The 15,882-nt window shown below is 51.6% G+C and overlaps 6 protein-coding genes across 6 annotated transcripts; 4 read left to right on the top strand and 2 right to left on the bottom strand.

Annotated features, from left to right (window-relative positions):
* Nucleotides 1-40: 40 nt before the first annotated feature.
* Nucleotides 41-4,458, top strand: E0L32_002274 (uncharacterized protein; the record flags this gene model as incomplete). The annotated part of the gene is made up of 11 exons (XM_031136445.1): nt 41-119; nt 182-213; nt 371-868; nt 927-945; nt 1,004-1,198; nt 1,262-1,836; nt 1,907-2,406; nt 2,470-2,942; nt 3,662-3,777; nt 3,837-3,921; nt 3,983-4,458. 11 exons carry the CDS (start codon nt 41-43, stop codon nt 4,456-4,458), a joined length of 3,048 nt encoding a protein of 1,015 aa, XP_030988489.1.
* A 122-nt stretch (nt 4,459-4,580) lies between these two features.
* Nucleotides 4,581-5,456, bottom strand: E0L32_002275 (uncharacterized protein; the record flags this gene model as incomplete). The annotated part of the gene is made up of 1 exon (XM_031136446.1): nt 4,581-5,456. One exon carries the CDS (start codon nt 5,454-5,456, stop codon nt 4,581-4,583), a length of 876 nt encoding a protein of 291 aa, XP_030988490.1.
* A 515-nt stretch (nt 5,457-5,971) lies between these two features.
* E0L32_002276 (uncharacterized protein) lies at nt 5,972-6,936 on the bottom strand (the record flags this gene model as incomplete). Its single annotated transcript, XM_031136447.1, has 4 exons — nt 5,972-6,085; nt 6,146-6,465; nt 6,518-6,709; nt 6,891-6,936. The coding sequence occupies 4 exons, from the start codon at nt 6,934-6,936 to the stop codon at nt 5,972-5,974; spliced, it is 672 nt and encodes a 223-aa protein (XP_030988491.1).
* A 2,817-nt stretch (nt 6,937-9,753) lies between these two features.
* On the top strand, nt 9,754-10,287 carry E0L32_002277 (uncharacterized protein; the record flags this gene model as incomplete). The annotated part of the gene is made up of 1 exon (XM_031136448.1): nt 9,754-10,287. One exon carries the CDS (start codon nt 9,754-9,756, stop codon nt 10,285-10,287), a length of 534 nt encoding a protein of 177 aa, XP_030988492.1.
* An 823-nt stretch (nt 10,288-11,110) lies between these two features.
* Nucleotides 11,111-12,404, top strand: E0L32_002278 (uncharacterized protein; the record flags this gene model as incomplete). The annotated part of the gene is made up of 2 exons (XM_031136449.1): nt 11,111-11,496; nt 11,561-12,404. The coding sequence occupies 2 exons, from the start codon at nt 11,111-11,113 to the stop codon at nt 12,402-12,404; spliced, it is 1,230 nt and encodes a 409-aa protein (XP_030988493.1).
* A 519-nt stretch (nt 12,405-12,923) lies between these two features.
* Nucleotides 12,924-15,509, top strand: E0L32_002279 (uncharacterized protein; the record flags this gene model as incomplete). Its single annotated transcript, XM_031136450.1, has 4 exons — nt 12,924-13,211; nt 13,332-13,453; nt 13,509-13,703; nt 13,808-15,509. 4 exons carry the CDS (start codon nt 12,924-12,926, stop codon nt 15,507-15,509), a joined length of 2,307 nt encoding a protein of 768 aa, XP_030988494.1.
* Between the last annotated feature and the right edge of the window lie 373 nt (nt 15,510-15,882).

The raw sequence follows: 15,882 nt of genomic DNA on the forward strand, positions 1-15,882 counted from the left end.
GCCCTTTTCTTTAGGCGACCCGGAGCACTGACTGGCGGCAATGACCAACACGGCCGACATCAACCCAGCTAAGCGCCGCGCGATCGCTTGTCTCCATTGTAGGGAGAAGAAGGTCAAGTGTAAGCCTTGATCAACAGCCTCCCGAGAGAGCCGACCTGTCCGGCTAACAGACTGCATCCAGGTGACGGGTCTCGTCCTTGTGGCTATTGCGCGGTATGACTCCCCGAGCTTGCTCTCCCGAGGTCAAAGTCGATGTGCTCCGAGGACTGACACGTCTCACAGGCGCGGAGCGTAGACTGTGTATTCCCGTCAAAAACAATCCGGCGCAAGTACAAGAGTACGTTTAACACAGCTACTGTGCCCTTCTCAGTATGGAACTGGCGATCGAGGACTGACACCACGCGAAGGTCGGTTGCTGGCATCGTCTGGCGACTCCATCAGAGTGTATGCAGGACCGACACCTGCCGCTTCGAATAGATCCCCACAACAGCAGTCATCGGCGGCTCGTGAAGAAATCCGGATGGACAGCTTCAACGAGAGTTCGAGTGAAGGTCTCTTCATACCGATCTCCGAGATGGATCGTCGCGGTAGCATCGAGTCCTATCAGACTACACAGCACGGCGCGATGCCGGCTGAGAATCATTCACATTCTGTCTCCCCTGTATCAAACATGCTGCCAGACAGCAATTCGCCTATGGCTATGCCCACCATCATGTCACCGCCTGTAACAGCGTCTGGCACTGTACCGTTCACCGACTTCGGCTCGCTATGGGATATTGACCACGTCGAGACACGAACATCAATATCGAGCAATTCGACTGGGGCAGAGAGCCGCCACAGTGTTGACACAAGCGTCATTGAGCCCAATGTAGGTGTTTCCTCTTTCTTGTGGCAAATTGCAGATGAATGCTAATGAGACGCAATAGATGGCCAATGAATATCACGGTACATCTTCTCGACGGCTTTGCAATATGGCTGCTTTCGTCACTAACTTGGCATCTAGGGGCCACCTCAATTCTGGCTATCTGCTCTTCAGCAGCAATCGATTGGGTTACTCAGCAGACGCAGAACAAACAATATCCTCGCATAAGCTCCACCATGATGTCAATGATTGGGGAAGAACTGAAGCTACAAAACTGGTTCTCCAACCAGCGGGCGCCCGAGCCAGACTTCCAGACGGCATGGAGATACTATGAAGGTGAGATAAATATGCTTCGTCCTGCTTCAGATAGCTAAGACGCTGACGTTTGTTTCCGTTCAGCGTATTTCCAACAAGCTGATGCCAGCTTTCCTGTTCTACACCGCCCTTCCTTTGAGGCTCGTCTGCGTCAAACATTCACACAGCAGAGCCATGCCCAGGACGACCCGGCGTGGTACGCATTACGAAACACGGTCTATGCGGCAGGGAAGCGGCAACTACTCAGCAATGATTCGGAGCACCATAGCTTCTCGTACGTACAGGACCAGTGCTGGCCTTATTTCGAGAACGCCATGTCTGTGCATACCGAGTTGCTCTTCACTAGAGTCAGTATTATGGGTGTACAGGCCCTGATTGCGATGGTAAGAAGTCTCCGTGCTTTCGAATTTTGGGGAATGGTTATTGATCATCCCATTTTGTTCTCCCAACAGGCAATGTTTGTCGAGGGTCTTGGGAGCCCTTGCCTAGAGTACATGCTCTGCACGAGCGCGTCGCGACTTGCACAATCTCAGGGTTTGCATAGGCACCCGCCGAAGGACTGCAAGTTCACCGACGCACAAATCTCGCAGAGGAGTTTACTATTTTGGTCGATATACTGCTACGACAAGCACATATCTCTCCGGGCTGGAAGACCATCGGTAAGTCATGATTCAACCTAGATGAAACACAAACCAAGCTGATTTCGGTATCGTTATTTCCTACACATAGGCCATTGATGATCGAGATATAACGTGTTCAATCCCGCGATTTCCTGCATCCAAGGGACTTGAGGGAATCTTCATCTCCAAGGTCGTGGAACATGCGCGCCTGTCATCTGATATCACGGCTTGGATGTCTGTGTTCCGCAGCAAAAACATTCCCCTCGAGGAATCCATACGCCAGCTCCAAAAGCTTGACTCGCGCATGTCTCGCTGGGCCGAGTCACTTCCAGTCCCCCTCCGGCCCGGCTCGGACTTGAAAAGGTTCACAGCCGTCAAAGCAGGCCTGCATCCCAACCAGATTATTTACGTTCACTACGCTTACCACGGTGCTACCATCGTACTGAACTCTATGTTCTCCTGGCCGTGGCTGGCTCCCATAATGTCGGTTGGGAACGAGGCGCTTTATGAGAAGCAGGCCCTGAAAAGCACGCCCCTCGTCGTCAAGGCAGCGCGAGCAATCATCAACCTCACACACTACATTGAGATTGACTGCTCAACGCCCGTGTGGTAAGTTCCCTAAGATTGTATACTTCCTGTCGTCGTGAAATAAGCGAGCACTAACCATACCAGGCTATTCTTCTACTATCCATTCATGGCCTTTGTCAATCTGTTCGTTTACATCATCCGTTTTCCGAAGCTTTCCACGATCCAGATGGACCTGTCTCTCCTCGACGTCATCTCCGGATACTTTGGCCGTCTGGAGCTCGCAACTGGTGCAAAAAAGTCTTTCCCCTTCGTCCGCGACTTGGCACAATGTGCCCACGCAGTGGTAGCGCGGAGCCAGCCTGGGCTGTTGACCGCCGACCATGACCATGAAGGCCCAACAATCCAATCTGCTTCAGACACTGCCTATGAAAGCGCAAGGTTGTTTACCGAGACAGATGGAATTTCTGCGGATGGTCAGGTAGATCTCGACATGGTCCTGGATGGTGCTTCATCCGTATTTCCTGATTCTTTGGCGCATGTCACCTCGCATATCGTCGACCTCGATTTCAGTACTCATGACCCACTGCTTGGATTCATGGACACTGATTTGAGCTGGGGTATGCTCTCAGCTGTACCTAGGACAGACACCCTCGTTTCAGGCCCCTGAGATGTTCGTCATTCTCTGCTGTTAGGAAGTTTATCCAAACGACCGATAAGCAACTGTTGCGACGACAGCATGTATATCATTCAGCTTCTACATTATTACCTAATACCTCAGAACTGTAGACTGTAAAATCAAACGACAATGACTCAGCTATAAGATTGATCTACACTTGAGGACAATAAAGGAAATCGCTGGCAAAGTTTTGGGTGTGACATCAGTCTGAATGCTATTCAATGACAAAAAGCAAAGCCAGAGCTTGGTTTAGTTTGTTTAACAAATAGCAAAGCCGTCTTTCTGTTTAACATTCTTTTGTACAGTCATCCCTTTCAACCAAAGGTTCAATGAGTCAAATATATTCTGACAATCTGAGAATTTATAATATTGCCTCCCTCCCTTCTCTTCCCCAAAATTCATCAGACACATAATTACACGATTGCGATCTCATTATCTACACGTTCCTGCACGGATACAGTACTTGCGGCCAGTCTCATAGTCAGAACAATGAGTGACACGGACTCCAGTGACGTTACGTCCCGTTATCATCCTGACTGTCTCGAGATGGACCGGGGTCCAATAGAGCGTCTGATGTTTCTTAAAGAGTGAGTGTCATTAACTCCGCTATGAAGATCTTCATATAGGGAAGCTGACATAGCTCAAGACTCTTCTATTCAGGCGAAGGCAGTGACATTACAATCAAGTGCGAAGATCGAGAGTGGAGGTTGCACAAAGCCATACTCAGAGCTGGATCTCGATACTTTCGCGCAGCTTTCAATGAGCGACGATTCATTGTAAGAACATCGTTTCATTGAGAATTTCATAATAGTGATGTTAAGTACTTCATGACTAGGAATCCCGTTGCACAGAGATGGTGCTTGATGAGGTTAATCCGGAACATTTCGACTGGGTAGTGAAGTTTATTTACAGCCAAGAGGGTGCGTTCAAAACCCTCTGTTATAGGCCGAGGCGCAGAACTAAATCGCATTCCTTATTTAGTATCTCATGTCATGGGCCCAGCAGCTTCCTCTGATCTCCTAGGTTTCTTCCGTCTTTTCGATGCCGCAGATTACTTTGGCGTGGATATCCTTGCGGGCCTTGCTAAAGGCGAAATACAAACTCGACTCGATCGCCGCTGCGAACACGTGAAAAGCGAATACGCCCAGTACTATGAAAGTTACGGAGGCGAATGTTCTGCGTTGTTTCGGATCTTTTTCAATGACTGGTTTGGCAAAACCCTCTTCGAAGCTATCGACTTTGCATTCCGTCCGGGATCTCGACCGCATCCTCTGCGAGGATGCCTGGTCGACATCTTCAGCATTTCCAGGCTGCCACATAAGGGCTTACCGTCTAGACTGCCTTTGTTGGATGACAAGACCAGGAGTGAGATCCTGGAGAGGCCACGCTTCGCCGAGGAACTCAGACAAAACCGCCACTTGCACCCGGCATGTCGCAAAGCCATCTTTGGCTGGTGAGAGACGTCGACGGCACAGTTTGCATTGATGTTGGAGGGAGTACCAAGACGGAAAAAGGATCACTAGTGTTAGACATCTGTTGTATTGTATTATTAAGCTCCTATGAATGAAGATGGTCAATCTCAAATCTTGATTGTCGCGGCAAAGACACCTTGGCCACCACCGACATATATGACATTCTTGTCTGCATCAGTCCGTCCGAAGGCACAAGACGTAGAACCGCTGACCCGGGCAACAGCGGTCGGCTTTCCCACAGCAGGGTCTACCTCCACTACAGTACCACCGCTGTTTGTCGCCACGTAGATCTTGCCGTTGGGGCCGAAGCAGAGGTCGTCGCCCATGAGGTTTGTCCAGAGCGTTGTGACGGAGCCAGTGGGCTTGGCGGTCTCGGGGTCGACGCTGACCTTGTGGAAGCTGTTCTTGAAGATGTTGGTGTACCAGACCGTGCCATTGCTGTACTTTATGCCGTCGATACCAAAGGGGATGGCGCCCGACGGGGCCATGGTCGGGTCTTTCAACGCCTCGGAGTACTCCCCGGTGGAGATGCTGAACTTGTAAACGCTGCCCTTGCCGGCATCGGCCACCAACACCGTGTCGTCGTTGAATACAGCCAGTCCGTTCAGGTTGCTAGCCCCCGTAATCTGCTTGATGAGGGTCGACTTGGGGGATGCGCCAGTGAAGTCAACCTTGTAGATGCCCTTGCCGCCGATTACGGCAAACACGTCCGGAGAGACCTCGCCAATTCCGCTCAGACCTGTTGCGCCGGTCACAACAACTGCGGTGGAGCTCTTCTTGGCAACAGGGTCGACGGTGTACAGGTTGGCGCTATTCATGTTGGTAGCCAGGATCTGTCCATTAGAGCGCACGGCGACGTTCTCGATCGAGGCGAGCCGTACGACTTGTGTTGCTGCCGATTGCCGGGACTCTATGGGTGGCGCAGCAGCGCTGATGCCCGAGAGCAGCAGGCCGCAAAGAAGCTTCGATGGAGCGGAGATCATTGTGACGTTCGGCGTGATTCGTCTCAGCAAGACCGATGTATTTGAAAAGGGACCGGCGTTTCCTTGAATGACACGTATGTGGTCGAGACCAGTCGAAATAAATACCTGGCCCTGCCTCTCGGAGCGTCAAAACTTCCCCGCGAACCGGGGACAAGACCAAGACGGGTCAATCGAGTGTCAAATTTAGAAGTTATCGCTGGCTAAATTGAGAAGCTACAAACATAGAGCTGTTCTACGATGGGCAGTACGGAGGTAATTTGGCTAATGTCGATCCAGCAACGGCAGATCGCCCAGTACAACATCAGCATGTCGCGGTTCCCATCTGATTGAGGCTGAATGAAACCATTCGTCAAATCTAGCATGGAGCTTTCAGTATAGTCGATCTTGTAGGGTAACGAGCTTGAAATGGTGTTTAAATATGGACTGAAGAGTTGAGAGACGAGCTAACGAGTTTTGAAATCTTGTTGGACATGTTAGGAAAGAACAACCACGATCCTCTGTTTCCTAAATCCCTACTACCAGACATCAACTTTGGCAATGTTCGCAAGCAGGTGGGTCATCGTTGCGATCTCGCGGAGCTGGCTCAACAAGGCTTGCTGTGCTGGTCGAACATTCGCTTGCTCCAATTCCTGATCAATCACCAATCATACATTAGTAAGCTTCATCTAGTATGCGGACTTAGTACTGACCTTCTGATCCTTAAAGCTTTCGAGCACCACGATCTCGTTGTCTTCGGAATTCAGATTCACGCCAAAGACAGCGCGAGAGCCCAGAGTAGGTTTGGCTAAGGACTTGACCCTGTCTAGTAGGCCAGCTAGATCGTTGCCGCTTTTGGGACTAAGTAGGATCAATCCCAATGCCGTGTCGTCACCGACGCTTTCTAGACCACTACTTGTTTCGAAAAGCTTGAGCGTGGGTGGTGCGGTGACGCCATGCTTTACCTTGTCTTTGAACAAGGCGAACTCTGGGGATGCAAGGAAATTGTAAAAGGCAGACGCCTTTGGATACTCTAAAGAGGTAATTAGTATTGCCATCAATATCAGCAGTTCGTTGTCACATACCAACAAGGAGAGTGCCTCTGTTCTTTTCGGACACATCAACATCGTTGTCTGTCGTGATGGTACCGCGCCGCATGCCTAGAATGCCTACGGCACGTAACTGTTCGAGAAGATAAGGAAAAGGCTTTGTCTCCAGCTCGTCTAATTTCACACCTTCCTTGAAGTGTGGAAACACAATTTCAATGATGGCCATGACTGGATAATAGTTGAAATAGTTTGAAAATTCAATGGATGTTGGAATTGCAATGGACACAATGGAGAAGGCTGCTTGACACACGAGTTGAGAGAGGATATATATATATAGTATTTTTATAGTACATGAATCTTCAAGAAGTCTTTATTTCACTCGTGACCACGAATACTGGCTTGGACGGACCTTCATCAAGGCCGACGGGGGGATTAATAATGGTCGTCACCCTCATGGTGGAGTTGCGGAGGCTAGACCAAATCGAGTTCAGCATCTGACTGGCGATTTGCGGGATCTAAACCGGATTCGATTTGAACTCCACGGAAGTCCATACACGAGGACCTGCCTCCTACTCCGTATCATTTTCGTCGAACTTTTTGACCCGCAAGATGGGATGGATGGACAATTTCTTGAAACGAATTTATCAACTCAGAAGCAGTTCATTCGGCAGACAGATATGATCTCCCGACAGCGGTCCTGTGTACACTGCGTAAATGCGAAGCGCAGATGTATCCCAAGGTTGCCAAAATGCTCCCGGTGCGTCCGCCGGGACTTGCCCTGCTCCTACAAGAATGAGCCCCTTGCTGCAAAAGATGATTACACATGGAAAATGGTCACCCCCACTGTCTCGGCAAACGCCGTTGCAGAGACACAACACCTTGGCGAATCATCGGTGCGGGTTGCAAAGTTTTCAGGCAATCCAGGGATCCGGAGCTTGAAGGGAGCGCCCGAGTTCATTCAACAAGCCACTTTAGGTCCAAGCGTACCTTACCCGGAAGGCTTTCCGCCTTCGGATCTCACTATTGTCGTCTTAAAGACACCAGAGTTGAGATTCCTCGTGCGCAAAATCAGCTATTGGCCCTCCACATTCGTCAGTTGTCTTGAAGCTCCCTTCATCTATCCGTCGACCAAATATGCATCCTCACCAATGCCATCGCCGATGCAAAAGGCCTTCCTCGCATGCACGGGTTACGCATCAAGGACACCTACCAATAACAGCCTTGTGCTGAGCATAGTCGAGAGCACTGTCAACGATTTCCTCCGACAACCTCCTTGCCTTTTGTCATATGATGAACACATCGAAACGTTGCAGGCGCTCTTACTACTACACACTATCCAGTTATGGGATGGAGACGTAAGGCAACGGGCACAAGCCGAATCCCAATCGCAGTTGATTGAAGAGTGGGCTGTCCAACTGCATCTGCGGGTAACTTCCAGCGCAAACTTGCTCCCTGACGCAGTCTGGAGCATGGTGCACGAGAACGCTAGAAGATCTATCTTGATGACGTTACTATCTCAGGCAGTCTATGAAGTCACTAAAGTTGGCTTTTGCTCATACGTGCCGCGAATGGTAGATCTATCATTCACGCATGGTCTGCACGATCTAGAGCTAAAGCAGAATCCACCGGGATCCTTGAAGACAATCGGTGGATTAGTTACTTATGGAGACTTCACTACGGAATGGAAGAGGGCATCCCGACTGCGAGGTACGAACAGCGGAAGTACCCGGGTGTTGGACGAGTTCACGAAGATGCTGCTCATTCCATGCGTGGGCTTATCTGCGGACATCAATTAGAGAGCTTTTGTGCAATGGAGGATATACGACTCAGTCCGGCTGTTGTAAGCCGTTCATGGTTTCTGAACAACAAATTCAACTCAGTTTTGCAATCTCACTTGCAACTATTCTTTTACCCCGCCACCCTTGAATAAAGCAACCTGTCATGTGTCTACGTGGGGGGCGGCGATGCGAGCGAGGCAGAGGAAGGTGCACGTTCTAGCAGAAAAGAAAAGAGTGGCTCTTGGACCCCAACTGAAGGAGTCCAACCACAGAGTGCATCAATACCATTCTGCATTGTTGGGTAGACTCCATTCTCCGTGCTCGGGCGGCAATGCAGGTGTTGGCAAAGACGGCATGAGCAATGACACACCGTCAGATATGAGGATTCTTGGTGAAGCAATCCCAGGGCAAAGGTAGCATGGAACCCTGCTGCTGCCAGAAGACACCGCCTTTAAGCTTTCACCTAAACCAGCTCCTTCGTATCTCCGTGCTGGATGCGATGTGAATGCCCACAGGGTGAGCTTTCATTGTAAAAGCCATGGACTTAGGAGCCATGGGATTGCCCGAGAGGCCAATTCCCTCGAAGAATCTCCTCCATCGTCCAAAAGAGCACAGCACAGATGTTGCGCATGGGATTGAACTTGCTCGCCCGGCACGCATTTCCACACCTTTCGAGAGACGTGTCCGCCGGTCGTGCATAACCTAATCAAGAAAAAGTGTCTGACTGGGCCCGACTTGGATAGATGGCCGCTACTGTGGTGTTGGGGTGCGTGGCGAAGGTAAACAGAATGCCTTGCGTAGCTGCTGGTATTCCATTAAAGAATAAGGGCCTGGTTTCTGCCAGGCAAAAGTTGGATTTTTGCAGGTTCTTACCCATTCTTCCAAGTACTCTGGCTAGGGTCTCTTCCGACGTATATCAGAGGAATGGGTAGCCTAATTCTAGCCTACACTAGGACAAGATGTAATGTATCGGTCTGCATTTTGAAGTCAACTCACTAGCCAGTAATGCCCGAATCATGGGCGTCATGTATGCGAGTTTGATGACCTGCTTGTGATTGAAAAGTGCCTTGGTTACGGAGTAGGCTATCGTGAAGGCAGTTATGACAACCTTCGTTTTCCATCCACATCAATCTAGCGGGCGACAAGGTAGAAACTTCCAGTGTCTCAAATATCGGTAAATGCTGTTAGGTCTTAGATTAGCCCCCAATTGTTAAGAATCCGTGATCACACTAATTTCTGCAGTCAGGCAGCGATTAGCTCAGCTACACGTCGATGGTATCCAATTATGTAGATTCTTCTAGGGTCTACGCTGATGTTCGTATTCAGCTTACCCGCTCTCGATAGGCTAACAATCGAGACAATTGGGGGCGGAAGGGGCCAGGCTGTGTCTCCAGGGCCGTGAATATTTAAATTCGGTCGCAGCACTTGCCAGAGAGGTCTTGCAGAGGTTCTGTAAAGGTAGAACTCTCCGCCTGAACCTCCATTACACGCATAATGGCACAACTTCAAGGCAAAAAGGCACCGGCTGACGCCTTCTCCTTCGGAAAGGCGAAGGACACTTACAAGACTGTCGATAAGGAAGTCGCTAAGCTAGTCAAAAATTTCGAACTTCTCTCCGAGGACCCGACTATACGGGGCACAAGCGGTTACGACAAGGCCAAGAAGACACGCCAATTGGTCGCCGACTCCCGCCAAGAACTTGGAGATCTGTGCAAGTCCTTGGATTCGATGTGGGAGAAGGACCCGAGCCAGTGCGTGCAAGACACGATGGAGGGTGAAAGCTTAAATGCAACACCTGTGCTGAAGCCGGCGTACCAGAAGAAGGTCGCCGAGGCTGTCAAGAAGACTGCCGAGCTAGGAGGGCACTGCCAGCAGCTCGGGCTCAACGCGAAATCAATTGAGGAGAGTCTAGATACCCAGAAGAAGCTCAAGATGTGGAAGTTGCAGCATCCCGTGGCCTTCGCGGCGCTGTCGACCTTGATCAAAGCTGGCACCAAAGGCATCATTGATGTGGGGGATCTAGTTTAATGTCAGTGCTACCCATTGTCCCTGCCACAGCTTGTGGGTTTACTGACACCTTCTCTCGCTAGTAGCGTTGTCCAGCGACTCTAGAACCTTTTTCTCTTTTAGTTGTACCGTTTTGTTACTCGAAGAAGCCGCACCAAACCCTACAGAGTTGGCAAGAAGCAGGATGATGACATGGGCTTGAGCAGCTTGGAACTTGTGATTGTCACGAAGACTTATCATTCAGGCTTAAAATACCACTGAAATTATTAGTAATATAATTGTGTGTCTTTCTCTTACGGGCATAAGTATCCATTATCAATCGTTTTGACTACACAGGTTCAACTGAATAGCAGATGTGCCCAATGTCCAGCTCACCATTTGACAGGGACACGCCGGACGGGCGGGCCTTCACTAGTTCTTGTTTGATCTTTGACAGACCTGGCATGAAAGTCTCAGCCATAAAGGACCCAGATCGGAGTGTGTTCTTGGCATAAGCTTGATGGACCCACGGGTGCTCGCCTCAGCCACCCAGGACTTTGAGATAAAGACCGTCGGACACTGCGCACGAGATGGCAATAGGGAACTATTCCGAATCAAATGACGCGCCGAGATGCTTTGCACATTTTATCTAGCTGGGGATCCCTGCTCCCAGTGCTGTTGCAGTCGAGGCAGTTGTGGCTCAGCGGCAATTTGAACATCGACACGAAGACTCAGGTCATCATTTGATGGTCCTGTTGCTTCCGTCCCACGGCAGCAAGTTATAAAACAGCGAAGGAGGCACTGACCATTGCTACAGATACTTCTCCCGGCAACGAAAAAATAAGAGCAGAAGCACTTCTTCACCATGTCGTCAATCAGAGCTTTGGGCATAGCATTCCTCACATGCCTCACCACAGTCTCCTCGAGCTTCACCATGCGGGTTGCGCATCAACAGCGCGGCATCCTCACCCTTGATTTCGACCCTACTAAGCCAGCCAACTCGAGCATTCGAGTCCTCAGCACCACAGAAGCTGGATACAAGCCAGGCTGGCTACATGCACGAGGCGACAAGTTATTTTCCATCTCCAGGAAGCATTTCCCCGACAACACATCAGACAGCGCGGGCGTCTACTCCTTTCAGAAGATGCCTGGTGGGCAGATAAGTTTCATTGACAGCAAGAGCTCGCATGGCGATGGCGGCGTCTATGTCGATATCTCTCCAGATGGCAAGACCTTGGCGTCGGCAAACATGTACGTTCGACCGCCCTTTAAGAACTTCGTCCTTGTAACTAATGAAGCATGTGCCATCTTCCAGTGATGGATCTACTGTCTCGGTCTTTCCACTCAGTCCCGACGGCTATATCGGCGAAGCAACACATGTTTTCAAGTACAACCTTACACACCCCGGCCCGGGAACGGGCGACTCTCAACAAATTGCAAACCCGCATGAGGCTGTATTCAGTCCACACGGCGACCTCCTAGCTGTTCCTGATAGAGGCTCCGATCGAGTGTACCTTTACCAGGTGCACAGTACTGGCCAAGTGGAGCTAATCAGAAACATGACGCTCGCTCTGGGGACTGGACCGCGCCATATCCTCTTCTCACCACTCAGCCGAACTAAGAATCTCATGTATCTTGTCTCCGAGATAGACAACACCATCAATGTGTTCTCACTTGACCACCCGAGCCTATCTTGTGGCAACTACAGGTCTGACCTCAACGAAACTCTCAAGATCACGCACCTTCAAGTCGTTTCCACTCTGAACAGCAGTGATCAGCGAACCAAGCCGCAGAACATAGACCTAGCTTCGGAGATTGCTCTTTCTAACGATGGCCGCTTTCTTTACGTGTCCAACCGCAATACTGAGTCTTTGGACGATATCGACACCCTCGCCATTTACGCTGTTGCTGCAAACGATCCCCAGCCTCTGCGATTCCTCGGCCTCAACAGCACCCACGGCAAGATTCCCAGACATTTCTCGCTCTCTAGCGACCCTCGAAATGGATTCATTGCAGTAGCAAATCAAGTTACGAATGACTTGCACATTATGGAACGCGACACGAAGAGTGGTTTTCTGGGCCGCATCGCTGGGCAAGTCAGCTTTGGGGACGTCGATCTTTCGACTCAACTAGGGCCTATGGCAGTTATTTGGGACTAAAGGAGATAAAAGCCTTGGACGCGGAGTTTGCAAGTGCATGTATCACTATCAGCTCGTCCAATTAACACGGGGAACTTGAGCTGCTTACCCCCCTCGTTTTCTCGATTGAGAAAGATCTTGTACTATTCGACTTGAGTGACTGGTGAATTCTAAGAACCAGGCTGGCTTAGTCCAGATAGGGAAATAGATCTTTACGAACACCCCATGTGCTCGTGCATGGGATTGGGAGCTGAACATCTGGCCCCCAACTTCGACCACCTGCTCTTTCTTCGGACAGAGCATCATTGGCACAGATGGATGCTGCATGGTGTATCCCTGTCGATTAGCTAGTGAGAACAATCAGTCCAGTCGAAGATGCCCAGTCGTAATCTCAGCCTCATTTAAATGCAAGATAGGACATCTTCTTCTCACCCACTTTTCTTGCATCCTCGAACCCTTGAGGCGTTATTTTGCGAATGCGCGAAACCGACTCGATCATCTGGCAGAATGAGACTCATAGACCTCAGGAAACGGTCAATAATGCCGATGACTTGGGCTCAGAGGCTGGTTAAGGCTCTACAGGATGCTATTGGGAGTATCGCCAGAGCTGCTAGGCTTGTGCGCGACACTTCAACATCTTACTGCCGCTCCATCGGCCTCGCGATACTGGTCACGACTTTCGGGGAAGAAAAGGCTAAAGTCCTTCTTCGGCGCTCGCGACTCACAGCGTTGGCCCGATCCGGAGTCCACGTCCTTCCCTCGCTGGCTTCCCTCGTCATCATCACGATCAATCTCATGACACTCTACATCGGGGAGGAGCTGGTCGGGGTGAGTGGGCAGGATGATCTCAAGCTAGCCGTATTGCAAGTTTGTGCAAAGGCCCAGGTATAATCCCTAGCGGTGCCTTGACTCTGTATGATTCTTGGCTGAGCAACCCCGGAACCACAGGAACTACTTATTGTAGGCAGCTTGGCCACTATCATATTTGATACTCTGCGCCACCGCCTGGTCACGGATCGTGGTGTACCGCTGGGCCTGCTGGGAAGCGGGTTCGCGTTCACCCAGGTCAGGTATTGCAAATTCCAGTCCGAGGTCATGCACATCTACTGAGATCAGGACCAATAGCTTCTTCTGGTCTACTGACTTCCTCGGTTCTCTGGTCTACCGCGACTCATGTCTACTTCGCAAACTCTTCTTCATCGGTCTCTTGCTCGTCTCCGGCGGCATCGCTGTCCTTGCCGGTCCCGCGACGGCCGTGTTGATGATCCCTCGACCGATGGATTGGCCAATGGGCGGGGCTCACATCTGGCTCAATGGCGAGTAAACCCCCAAAGCTTCTCGTTGTCTATGGCAAGAGAAAAAAGTCTAACGCTTCTCGTGCCATCAGGTTCTAAAGAAGAGATGTGGCCAACAACGCTCAACAGCTCATCCCTCAACGGCTACGACTGCTCAACCAACACCTCCAAGTTCTTCGACCCGGTCTGCCCTTCGTCCGGCTACAAGGCGACGTACGACCACGTCGACGTCTGGCACGCCCTGCCGGCCAACTGGCTCGGCGACTTCGACCTCACCGACACAAAGATGCGCAAGTCGGTCCAGTACCGCCTCCGCCGACCGGACTACCACGGCGCGCACGGTGCGACCGTCCGCTTCATCGACGACAGCTGGGCCGCCACCGTGCACGCGCCCGCCGCGAACATGCTCCTCGCCGCGCGGTCGCTGTGGCTCGACGCCGTCTACTTCGCCGTCGAGCACGCCCGGTGGCCGCGCGTCTCGCCGTTCGCCTGGATTGCGTCCTACCCGCTCACGCAGATCCACCGGGTGCAGGCGGACCTGCCGCTCGTGCGCGTGCGGTGCGACACCAGGGTCACGCAGCTGAGCAGTAGTCTTAGCGAGAGTTGGTCCAACATATCGTTTCCGCTCGTGCCTGTGAACGATCACGCGCAGAGCGACAGGGGGAGATTCGAGGTCCTCGGGCCGATCAATAAGGGACGCCTGCGTAGCAGGATTGCGAGCGCTGGTCCGAAAAGAAGGGGTCACTTCCTCGCTGTGCCGTTGATGTTTGAGGTTGGCACCAAGAACGAGAAGCAGGGGATTGCCGTGCTCTGGCCGACGGTCCGACCCAATGGTACCCTGACGGGTATGTGGACAGCCAGAGGATGCACGCATCTCAGCGGCTGGGCAGAAGGGAGCATAGTTGTCAACTTTGGCGGCAATACACAGATCTACGACTTTGAGAGGGACCAGGGTGGCCCACGCATGGAGATCGACAAGCTGTTGCATGACTGGGGGTGGAGCTACTTCTTGCCTCACGATGACGGAACTTGGAGGAAGATATTCGTCGACACTTCGTGGTGGGATATCGCACTGCCAACATTAGACGGATACAACCTAGACAGTCGACAGAACCTACCCGCAAACAGCACAACTTTAGAGAGCGTGCTTGCAGCAGCCCTTCACAAAGACGAGTTCGCTGACGGCAAGAAGGAGGAAGTCGCCATCATGACCGAATTGATTATCTCCACTCTCCTTGTCGACACCATCTCTCGAGTGTCCTCGCACCGTATGCTCAACTACAGCGCATCCCTGGAGCCTGAGCTTTCCAAGCCCTGGTCGTGGGCGCGCACTCGCGAGTACATCATCGCGGGAAGGGATCCCACGGTCACGATGCCCAAGCCATCGTCCGGAGCCGCCACACCGATGACGATGCGCGCGTACTTCCACGGATTCGTGATCGCTGCAAACGGGTGGTTTGACTATTTCAGCATCGTCCTGCTGGTTCTGCACGCCGTCATGGCCTTGGCGTTCACCATCAAGACTGTGGTCTTCAGCCCGCTCACGGGTGATGCCTGGGAGACTATCCCCGAGATGTTGGCCCTGGCGCAGAACTCGCCCCCTCCGAGAGACGATGTGCTGGACAACACCTGCGCGGGGGTCCGTAAATGGGGCACGTCTGCGGTCATGGCATGGGTGGAGGATTGTAGTGCCCCTGCTACTTCTGGAAGTCCGAAGGAAGAGCTGAAACTGACGTTTGGGAAGAAGGTCGGAACTAGAAGGACATGTGCAACGTATAGTATGCCGGATAGGGCGTACGGGAAGAGGCAAGCGAATGTGAGATCTGACTAGCAGAGGAATGCATCTTGAGAACACAAGGAGGTCTATCGTGGTCGGTAGTAGCTTGAATCCCCGAGTGGCTGTGCGCAAGTGATCACGGTGGGTTCCTCGAATCCTAGAGTTTGCGCCAAAGGCGGCTCCTCGACAGGGCCAGAATTGTACAAGTCTCTGACTGTGACGTCGGGGGAGGGAGGTGAGTCGAGGTCGAAAAGACCGAGGCTTCTGTTGCGAGGCACACGCGAATTCGGTTCCAACGAGTTCGAATCTTCACGGTGGATGATACAGTTGTGTATCTGATAAGTTCGTGCGATGGTCATCGAGGTGCGTCGGGAGTATTTGCATGCAATTGATGGTCTGGAGACGAATTAGCTGCACAAAAACAACC

Source organism: Thyridium curvatum (assembly GCF_004353045.1).
Source record: "Thyridium curvatum strain D216 chromosome Unknown NODE_9_length_649264_cov_80.371750, whole genome shotgun sequence".
Taxonomy (NCBI): domain Eukaryota; kingdom Fungi; phylum Ascomycota; class Sordariomycetes; order Thyridiales; family Thyridiaceae; genus Thyridium; species Thyridium curvatum.